The sequence below is a fragment of the Acartia tonsa genome, chromosome 2, assembly GCF_053477335.1.
Source record: "Acartia tonsa isolate MP-2025a chromosome 2, ASM5347733v1, whole genome shotgun sequence".
NCBI lineage: Eukaryota > Metazoa > Arthropoda > Copepoda > Calanoida > Acartiidae > Acartia > Acartia tonsa.
Genome location: NC_137261.1, coordinates 43,879,085 through 43,891,103, shown reverse-complemented (window position 1 = coordinate 43,891,103; position 12,019 = coordinate 43,879,085). Strand labels below are relative to the sequence as shown.

The following is a 12,019-nucleotide window of genomic DNA, read 5'->3' as shown; positions in this document are numbered from 1 at the left end:
TCTATGGTAGAAAGTACAGAGAGTATAAATTATTTCCTACATTTTCTTTATCAATTATCAATTATCAATCACCTCTATTATCCATCTCTTTTTTAGGGGTTACCTTTCCCACCTCCCCTCTAATCCCTCGTTTTTAGTTACGTCACTAAGATAATTTCTAAGACACTAATACCGGGTTCAACGCGCAGCCAATAGCGCGCTCATAGCGCGCTCTTGGCTAGTATAGAATATAGCCATTACAACAAGTCTATTACCTATATGTAAAAAAAACTTGAAAATACGGTAATTTTGATTCTTAAATATCAAATAAATTCCTAATTAAAAGTTTCTGTTCCTGAATATAAATACAGATATATGACTAATTACTTTGCATTTTCCGTATAAATGTGCACAAATTTCGTGAATTATTGCAATTAACAATTTACAAACAAATTAGTAATATTTCCCATAAATTGTAAATGGTTATCCCCCCCCCCCCCCCAAACCTTATTTTTAATTTGTCAAATTAGCACAGCAGCACAGGAACGACTGAGTTCTCCATTTTAGAGAAGCTTTACTTAGGATGATTTTAAGCCCTTTAATTTTTAATCTAAGTCTTTGAAAAGTTTTAGGCTATTTTACTGCCCTTCATCCCCTAGATGTTATATTTGTTCTTTTTGTGTTAGGTTGGTTCAATTAAAAAAAGGGGTAGGTGATGATCACTGAATATTTACAAGAGTCTACTTACATTACTTGTAAATCTTAATTTTTTAATGCTTCAAAGAATATTTTAATAATTCTCATTATATCAACTTAAGTTTGAAATTTAAAAAGTACAAAGTGGCACATTAAAAAGATTATTTAACTACAAAATATTTAAACTTTATAAAAATCTTGGGATTATGTTCATAAGAAGATAACAAAAATTTTTAAAATTACTTTAGGTCAGGTTAGGATAGATTACATTGTGTACTGGGAATCACGCAGGGCTAGGGCACCACGCACGGGTTGAGCATAGGAAAAAAAACCTCCTTATTTTCAAAATAAAGATGAGGCTTTTGTGCTCAAATGGCACTTTTTATGAAAGCACTACATGTCTTCTCTATAATTGTCAACCTACCTCTGATTTGCAAACCCCCGGATCAGCTTCCTCCAGACAGAATGGTTGTTTGGGACCTGTGTCTTCCTCCTCCTCTAGTATCTCCTCATCCTCCTTGTCCATCAGGTTCATGCTCATGTCCTAAACAAAAAGATATATTATTACTTGGATGTTGCACCTGATTTCCATGTATATAATAAGGTGATGCTCTCAGCTGGCTATAATAATCCCCTTTACCCCATCCCCCCATGAACGAACTTGTATCACGCGACCTCTTACAACATGTCAGCATGTTACAATCACCAAACCTCTTAAAATGAAGGATAAGCATGTCTCAATCGATTTATCATTACTTTGATGTTGCACCAGATTTTCATGTAATACCTGCAGCTGGCTAAAATAATGATACCACCATCCACCCCCTTTACCCCCTTCCTCATGAAAGAACTGACCAATAACTGTCAATATTAGCAAGCTAAATTACGACAATTTGTTTATAACCACAGAAACTCTTGTAATAGCCAGAATGACATCAACAATAAAAAGTTTTCAAACTAGGTTGGGACATACCTTAGTTTTAGAGTATCTAATAAAAAATATTTATTCACCAAACTTTGCTATTTTATTTCCTTGTTGTTCTTTTCATTGTAAACTTAAATGTGTAATCATTTACATTTAAAATACTCTAGTAAAGGTATCTAGTGCAGTTCACAGTAAAATGTTTCTGTCAACGATTATTTCTAAAAATCTATAAGTTGTAAAGGCTGCTAGCTGCCAGAACACTGACCACACACTGTTTCAGACAGCATAAGAAGGCCTATTAACTATCTAGAATAGCCAATATTCAATGAAAAACAGAAAAATTTCAACTGTAAATTAAGTCTTTTTCGCGCATTTAAGTGCACTGCTGGATAATTGTGCATTATAGAGTAATGACTAAACTAGATTATTTCTTAAACTTCTTTTGGCAGTTAAAATTGTGTAATTAATTTATACATTTCACTGTTTGGCTGTATGAACCTTTAAACTTCATAGATTTTGGCAGATAATCGTTACATTTCGCCGTGATCTACACTAGATTCAAATTATGAAATATGTGAAAATATGGACATTCTCCTTTCTGTAATATTATTTAGCCTGGCATCCTGAATATAAAATTATATATAAACCACTGGTTGTCCACAAAATATTTGTTTTTCTTAATTTGCTAAATGTAAATAAATGTACAAATTAGGTATTTGGCCCTAACTCTATCAAAATTGCTTTAAAAATAGATACTGAAACAGCTCATAAACAAGCCCAAGTATTCAGTTTTGAAATATCTTTCTCTTTATGGAAAACTAATAAAAATACAAAAAAATGGGACAATGGAAAGTATCATTTGTGATGTCATAAAAATATGTCTATAATCCATTTCTTTTTCATGGGTTTCTTACCCAACTTTTCCTTTCATCGTTCCATTTTAGATGTGTTTTGACGTCACACATGACACTTTCATATGTCCCTAAATATTTCTTGTCAACAAACAGAATCACAAATGTATTAAGATAAATAAATCTTTTAAAACTGAGAAATTAAGATTAAATATTTTTGGATATCCTGCATTAGGAGTATTATAGCATTTTAATGTCAACAATCAGAATCACAAATGTTTGGTACAGCCTTTATTAAGACAAAGAGATTTGGTAATAATGAGAAATTAAGATTATTTTTTTTTGGACATCCTGTATTAGGATAAAGAATTGCATACCTGACATTTAGAATAGAAAATTTATTATAAGGATTCACAAATTGCGCACACACGGAATTTTTTATTAAATTCTTTCCTTGCTGTCCAAGTATGTTCTAGTTAAACTTTTCTGTTGTTGTTATATCAACATATTTTCTTTCTAGGATTTATATATGCCAAAATAGTTTGTTTGATTGATTAACCATGGTTTCTAAGTTTTTGGTGTTATGGATTAGGTTTAGGCTCTTTAGTATATTTAAGCACTGCTAAGGGCAGGGACGTACTAGCTTTTTTATAAGAGGGATTAAATGAGGGGTTTCAAAGGTTTTAGGGTGGTAATCTAATGTATTTTTTCAAAATTTTTACGGAAATTGAATGAGGGGGGCAAATACCAAATTACAACCTACTTCGAACTAAGGAAAAGATCAAGGTTGACTTTACCAAATTAAGTCACTGTATAAAGTTCTCCGCAGAGGAGCTTGGGATAAGGGTTGTACTGATATCATTATTGAGTAGCCAAACTACTCAATACTCTACCCTCTTACACAGCCAGTAAGATATTTTTTAGTTTAACTAATTAGATGGATGGATTTGATTGGCATACCAAAAAGTTAATTGATTTACTTTAATGTAGACGCCATTTTCAATTTTCCATTTTGAGTATGGATATAGAATATACGTGGATATAATGACAGGGGAAAGATTGTCGTCAAATTTAGGTTGCTAACTTTGACATTACTTTTAGGTCAGATTGTTTATCCAGTAGGAGGGTAGAATGGTGTAAATGAGGTGGATAAGAGGGTTCGTTATTTTAGCCAGCTACAGGTTTCACTTATTAGTGTACATGATAATTTGGTGTAAGATACAAGTAATAATAAATCCAATATTTGGAGTAAATATCAATTCTAGGTCTAACAGGGGATAAAAAGGAGAACTTTTTGATATTAACGTAAAAATGAGTAATTATGTATTCTGGGAAAAAACTTTCAACATGTGATCAATTTTTATCCTCGAAAATCATAGAAAGATATAAAATATGTACCTTCTTTCCTAGTCTGATTTTAATCTTTCCAGTCTTAAACAATCTTCCATTGTTATTTCTCTTTATCCATATTTACATTATTGAATGTTAGCTATAAATTTACTTACAAAGAAGTAAGAATACAACTGTTTATATTACATTTGCATATCAAAGTAAAATTGTTTTTTCTTTACCTTTCTATTTGAATGAAAGGTCTGAGCATGTGATTATTTTATCTGTCCTCTGTTTGATTATCTTTCACATTCTACACATATACATACATATACATACACACAGGGTCAATCAAAATAAATAAAAATAAGATATAAGTATAATAAGATTAGTTTTTATAAAAAGTGAAAAAAGACAAGAACAGACATACCAACCCCTATAAAAAATATCATTAAACTATTTTCTGAAATTTACAAGCCAAAAAATACATATACATAAATGATCTTACTACTTTAGGAGATAGTTTTAGACATATTATATCTATTATGCTTATAACGATTGGAAACATTTTCCAGTATGGTTTTGGAACCAATTAATATCAGCAGGATTAGAACCAGTTTACAGCCATACTGAAAAATAATGTATAACATCATATTACAGAAAATTTTCTTCTAATATTACAGAATAAAAATCCAATATTAATCTAATTTTTCATTTTAATATCCAAGGAAGCTGTCTATAATACGATGCGATAAATAACAATTCTAATGCTTTCAATCAACCTTATCAACTAAATATTAGGGCATAAACTAAAGCCTAATGTATAAGACATACATTATGGTGGATCAATTATCTCCTTTTTTATTAATGCTTATGTGGAAGAAGGGGAAGACAGAAGGGAGAAGGGGGGGTTGGGATATAGAAGGGTAAGTAAAGAAAAGACTAGGTTATAAGAAGTTAGGAATAACTAAAATAGAGATTGGCATTACAGAATAGCATACAGACAGGAACAATTATAGAGAAGCCTAAAGATTTTAACCAATGCAACTCTAAATATATTCTCATCTTAAATTTTAAATTAAGACAAATTATTTTAATCATACAAACAATATCTTAAAATCTGAACTTTAAGCCATTCCCCCTGCGTATTATAGACAGCTTTCCACGGATATTAAAAATAAAAACTTTAAGATAAAACCCGTTTAGTTAGCCCCGAGGTGCCGAAGGCCCAGGCTAAAAATGGCAATAATTTTAGGATTTATTTTAATATTTGTGGAAAATTGTCTGTAATACGATGCTATATGATTTTTTAGTATGGCTGAGAACCAGTTCAAATCCTGGATCGACTCGAAGCAGTACTGAAAATTAATTTCTATAATCACCCTGTAGATTCTGGAATGAAAGATATCTGTTATATATCACTGGATAAATAAATCTTTTCTTACATTGAATGTTGCACCTGGATTTTTTAGTTCTGCGACGCGTTTTTTTTTGTAAAATTAATTAAACAAGGATGACATTATTTAAAGCGAATCTCTGAAACGGTATGGCAAACGAACATTAAAACTTAATGTATCAAAACTTAATAAGTAGAACATTAATATAAAAAAGACTGTTTATAAAGTTGTTCCAAAATAAGGTAAATACAGGATTCTGTTAAGAACATACTTACATTTTGGGACTTAATTATAGAGAGGCTTCGCTTAAAATATTATATCTTGTTGTCATAAGAATCATTGTTTAAAAAAAAATTTTGTCAGAAAAGTTATAAATTAACATGTTTTTAATGGACATACGGACTTTAAGGTAACATTATAGAGTTGCTACAATAATATTGACGTTGTGTAACTAAGAACGCTTACAGCATCCTTAACTATTGGAAAAGCTATGCAAGCTGCGAAATTGCGAAATATTTGAGAAAATAGACGAAAAAGTTTAATGCAAATACCTGCAATAGTAAATCTTAATAATCATTTCAAGTTATACTGCAATATGTACACTGAAAAGGATTTTAAAACTTAAATTTATGTCTAATACTTCATTTCAAACGTTGGCTATTTTAAAAAATTTCAAAATCTTTTTATTACTCATTTAAAAAAAAAGACCAAGGTTTATGTTCTACTGTTCACAATACCTTAAAAAGGTTAAAAGATCAAATTAAGCTATGAATTATTTTAAATAACTTTAAATGGTACATGGTTTAATAATTAGCAAAAATGACATTCGTTATTTTAGCCAGCTACAAGTTTCACTTATTAGAGGTGCCTTTAAACTACTGCGATGCCTATAAATACAGATAAAATACACGATATCAATTATTTATAAGAAAAAATAGAAAAAAGTCTACGCAAAGAAAAGGATTTACTGGCATGCGGTAAAAGTCTACACTCTCTACTTAAGACAGCTGGGAATATGAGTGTATTTGTATTTACTTGTGCGGATGTTCTAACTTTTTTTCTTGTACGGCTTCGAAACCGTTTAATATCCACTTGACTAGAACCGGTTCTCAGCCATAATCAAAATCATGTGTAGCATCCTTATATAGACAATTTTCAACAAGTATTAAAATAAATATAATTAAATTAATTTAGTTTTGTAAGCTTGGCATTTTTCCACTTGGGGCTAATAAAACTGATTTTATTATCCGCGAAAAGCTATATATAATATGATAAATAACTATCCACGGTTGTGGGGAAAAAGGTGGGTCCGGCTTTCTGGCATATCTCAAATTTGGCGAACTTAAAACTTTGCAACGCCTAGATAGAAATTATTTTTTTCTATTTAGAATATTTACATTCTATATTTAAATGCACTAAAAATTATTAAAGGATTATTATTTTGTATTTCAAAAACATTAATTTGATTTTAAAAATTAGCGGTTGTATCAGAGACAACTTCGCAGGAAACTAAATAACATTCGTGTTACATCTAGGATGACTTTAGAGTTTAAGTTTTAGTAGCGAATTTACTCTATGTTTAACCCTAAACGGTCGGTACCCTTTCTGGACCTTAATAGGTTTGGGGGGGGGGGGGCGTTGAAGTTCCCCCCTATTAAACAAACATCCTGTTATTTTCTTATGAGGATTGCTAAATATTCTTTTTAAATGCGAAGCTTTTCTATAATTAGGGTCGGTCCGTCCGTCCGTAACGGATAGCTTTTTTCGTTAATTTAGGCATGTTAGAATTGTCCTATCGATTTCAAATTTTGAATGGTGATTCCTTTAATAGTTAGGTACGATTTAGAAAGCGTAGCAACTCTATAACCATTACCAAAATGTCCGTACGTCCATTTTAAACATGTTGATTTTTTTACTTTTTTAACAACAAATTTTTTGTGATCTAATCATCCGATTGATCTGATTTTTGGTGTATTAATTCCTGGGACAACAAACTATAATGTTATAAGCGAAGCAACTCTATAATCAAGTCCTAAAAATGTAAGTATGTTCATAAACATTATCCTGTATTAAGCAGTTTTTCAACAAATTAAATGTTGACAAAAAATTTTAGCCTTCTATCTTAAATGGCAGCTTAGAAAATCACATTTTCCTAAAAGTATTATTGACTGACAGACTGATGGACAGACTGACAGACAGATGGACAGACATCTCAATATCTCTAAAATTAAGCTCAGAGCCTAAATTTTTAATGTTTGTGGGGTCTTTTGCTCAACTAGCTCCTAAAAGGAAATTCCCAATATGAATTCTGTATTGATTTCTTAGTACGGTTTTGTTAAGAAAGTTTTCTGGAAAAAATCATCACAATATTTCTAAAAATAAGCTCAGAACTTAATTTTTTAGTGTTTGGGGGGTCTTATGCTCCACTAGCCCCTAGAAGGAAAGTCTCAAAATGAAATCTGTAATGATTACTTAATTGGTTATGTTAAGAAAGTTTTTTGGAAAAAAAAATCATCTCAATATCTTTAAAAATAAGCTCAGATTTAAAATGTTAGTGTTTGGGGGGTCTTTTGCTCCAATAGCCTCTAGAGGGAAAGTTCCAAAATTAAATCTATAATGATTACTTAGTACGGTTATGTTAAAAGGTTTACTACAAAAAAAAATCATCTCAATATCTTTAAAAATAAGCTCAGAACCTAAATTTCAGTGTTTTGGGGTCTTTTGCTCCACTAGCCCCTAGAAGGAATGTTCTAAAATGAAATCTGTAATGATTACTTAGTTTGGTTATGTTAAAAAGTTTTCTGAAAAAAATCATCTCAATATCTTTAAAAATAAGCTTAGAACTAAAATTTCTACTGTTTTGGAGTCTTTTGCTCCACTAGCCCCTAGAGGGAAAGTCTCAAAATGAAATCTGTAATGTTTACTTAGTTTGGTTATGTTAAAAAAGTTTTCTGGAAAAAAAAATCATCTCAATATCTCTAAAAATAAGCTCAGAACCTAAATTTTTAGTGTTTTGGGGGGTTCTTTTGCCACACTAGCCCCTAGAGGGAAAGTCACAAAATTAAATTTTTAAAGTTTTATGGGTAGATCCAGTCATGTAAGAGAGCTTACAAAAAGAATTAGGTTGATAACTAGATAAACAAGCCAGGGCAAAATTTGCTATTGAATTTCATTACCTATAAGTGTCCCCCCTCCCCCCTTATTTCATTTTTTTTGCCAGCCGCTAAATATTAAAACAGCTGTAGAGCGGCCAATTCTAAAGCTATAATAACCAAATTTTAGGACAAACTCTTAGTTTACATAACAAAAAAATATTTTTCTGACCATCGCCAAAAAACGGCAAATAACGAAAACCGCCATTTTCGGCGTTTACGGCGGTTGCCGACGCCAATTAAGTTTTTTATATGTTTATGATTACAGTAATAGACTACATACAAAATTGGCTTGTCTAGAGCTGTTTTGCTCCACTAGCCCCTAGAGGGAAAGTCCCAGGATGAAATCTGTAAGTGTACAAACTCCCACCTTAAATTTGTTTATGGAATATGGATATGATTATACATGAATTATAATAAAATTAACAAAATTTACCTATTATTGCCCTTTGGCGCATATCTTATTACAGACTTCCTCATTTGGCAACATCCATATAAGAAAACCTCTGAAATGTAGGACAAACGAACATAAACACTTGTAGCGTATCAGAACTTAATAAGAAGAATACTAAACACAGGTCTAAAAAAATTTGAAGTAAAGTAAATTTGTTGCAATCTTCTTTAATACAGGAGAATTTTTAAGGACATTTTCAACTTATTTATAGAGATGATTTGCTTATAACAATGTACCTTGTTGTAATAGGAATCAGAATCCCAAAAATTAGCTGAATAAATAAAAAATCATCATGTTTTAGATGTACTTTCTAGTAACAATTATAAAGTTGCTACAATTCAAAAACCATACCTAATTATTTTAGGAATCATTATACAAAGTTTGAAATTAATAGGACAATTCTAACCTGTTTAATTTAACCAGAAGATCTAACTCTGCCAGAATAATAAACTTACATACAGACAGACAGACTTTAATTATATAAAAGCTTTGCTTTTAAAAAGCTGATATGAATTTACTCACTAACAGAATAATACTGATTAATTTTCCAATATTTTTCTCAACCAGAGTACACTTGAACAGAATATATTTGTTTTATTTTTGAATCTTTAACCATTTGAGTGTGAGGAGAAAGTTGAATGGCAGGAAAATGTTGGCAAATAAACTAATTTTTAAAAGCAAATCTACACTGCAACTCACTTTGTTTTTTCTCCCTGTTAATCTATCACTCTGTTTGAAATCCTATAAGGAAAATACCTAAAAAATATAAAAAATTAAAAATAAATGTAGTAAAAAAGTTACATTAACCCTTTACAGTCGGGCCCCTTTCTGCACCTTAATCGGTCGGGGGGGGGGGGGGGGGGGGGCGTTCAACGCCCCCCTTATTATCTCAGTTCCTGTCAGAGCTAGAGGGCTAAATTTTTTTGTGCAAGACCCCTGTTTGATAATGAATTTCCGACCTTTTATAAGTCTAAGTCAATTTTCGGTTCCTTCACCCTTTTATTTAACAACCTTTGTTTTTAGGTCTTTTTTTACTTAAAAATTTCAAACGGCTGTAATTTTCTTATTTTTGAAGCTAGAAGAAAAATTTTTTTCCAGAAAATGTTTATCTTTATGTAAATTTTACATTAGAAATATCAAAATATAAATTTCTGCGGCCGCAGCTGTACTTGGCAGCTGCAAGCCGCCGCAGTCGGCGGTCGGCGGGAAAACAGCGGCGGATCTTCATGAAATTTAATATGTAATGTAGACATGTAAGAAAATCTTAAGTTTAAAATTTGAAGTCTCTAAGTCAAAAATTGCGGCCACAGGAGCCTTTTAAAGATTTCTGGAGACCTGGAGGATCAGGACCTGCAGGATCATACCTGGAACCTGAAAGTGACTTGAACACCTGTATTTTATATAAGGATGTACTACTAGAGGATTTTTTAGTATTTTGGCATGATAAAATGCTTTAGTCAAAAAAATATTTTTGCTCTTTACCTGGATGACCCTGCCAGGTTTGCTGGCATCCTGTGCCCTTCAGGATGGAGATATTCAAAAAATTCCAACTCTCATTTATGTGTCATACCCATACTTAAACAGTCAAGCAGTTTGGGCTCTTTATCTTTCACACACAGAAAATGAGATAGAAAAAACAGGATGGAAAAAATGGAAAATGAGATAGAAAAAACAGGATAGAAAAAAAACGCCCCCACCCCCCGACCGTTAAGGGTTGACAGACATCTAAATAATAGATAAAATTCGCCAACAATTTCAAGATCCATATTTCAACTCCATTTATCCCTGCAAACATAATTTACATTGATGCGAATACATTCAAACACATGCGACGCATGTGAATTAATTGATACTTTATCTAAAGTCGCTTGTAATAAAAGATTTAAATATATCTATGTATATAAAATACATTAATATACAGATTTTTATTTTTGTTTAAATTTTAATTATTGGTGGTGTTTAAACCACTTTTTTGAACAACGCCCCCATAAAACGTTTCCATGTATAAATTGAAGAAAAGTACATTAAGCAATTAAGTACATCAATAAAGTATTTTTTTTCTTCATAGTATTTAAATTAATTTTTGAAACAAACTTAGAAAAAAAGCTTTTGAGATTTTAATAATCATTAATTAATTCTTTAAAAAAAAAATTAATTTAAATATCTGAAAATTTGCCGTTAGTTCTTAGTTGGTATAAAACAAAATAATTTAGAGTAGCGGGACTACTCTATTACTATTAATATTACAGAAATTTTAAATGAGTAGTAAGTAAATATCATAATATTAGCACCAGTTTTGTTAGCTCAGGCATTTGGAACCTTGTTTTCACTTATTATCCACGGAAAGATGTCTATAATACGATGTGGTAAATTACTCAGCTAAATTTATTTAGGATCTACAATATTTTGATATACATGATACAAAATATATTTTTTTTATTTAATGAAAAAAATATATTTCTTTTATTTCACGAAAAAAAACATTTTCTACTTTTCATCCCTTTTGTCCTTGTTAACACAGTATAAACTTTGTACAGCAGAGAAAGAGTGGGCAATGACAATAGTCCCCAAAGTTTTAAATAACGTTTTCTTATTTATTAGCTTAACAATTTTGGGGATTGAGTCAATTTGAATTGGTTGCATCAATAGGTTGAGTGTTCACACTTTTTAACCACAAATTTTAATCTACATAAGGGGTTATTCTAAGTATCATCATCGGGGATGTATATTAATTTATCAGCCATTGTCTTATCCCTTTAGATCCATTACACTCACTACTGTATACAACTTCTAATTTAATTTGCTTTTGTGTATTAATAAAACAATATGCTTATGTGATAATATGCGGAAATGACCGCACACCGTTGAATTGGTCTTTTCCCCCCCAACTAATTTGTTTCACTACGCCTCCCACTGTATAAAAGTCGTCAGTAATTAAGAACGATAAATCATGAGATATTTGATCATGCACCTCATGCGTGGACCCACCATATTCCCCACAACCCTATCCACACTAAGATGTAAACCCGAGCATTATAAGTAAATAATAATCGTAAGTATATAAGTTGGAAAAGTTATTAAATCAACTATTTGGATTTTAAAAGCTTGAATATTGAGCTCTTATTCGTATATTCAGTAAAAAACAAACAAATTCATATAAAGAAAAAAAACAGTATTTTTAAGAGAAAAAAACTACAAATAGTTATATTAGAAAATCCGCATAAGTAAATAATAAA

At 30.9% G+C, this 12,019-nt stretch overlaps 1 protein-coding gene across 1 annotated transcript in view; it reads right to left on the bottom strand.

The window, feature by feature from the left end:
• Positions 1-12,019, bottom strand: part of LOC145311921 (spondin-1-like) — a 100,117-nt gene that overhangs the window by 14,495 nt on the left and 73,603 nt on the right. The window contains exon 30 of the mRNA XM_080150968.1: positions 1,100-1,219. Coding sequence (XP_080007094.1) covers positions 1,100-1,219 — 120 coding nt within the window. The remainder of the gene's footprint in view (positions 1-1,099; positions 1,220-12,019) is intronic.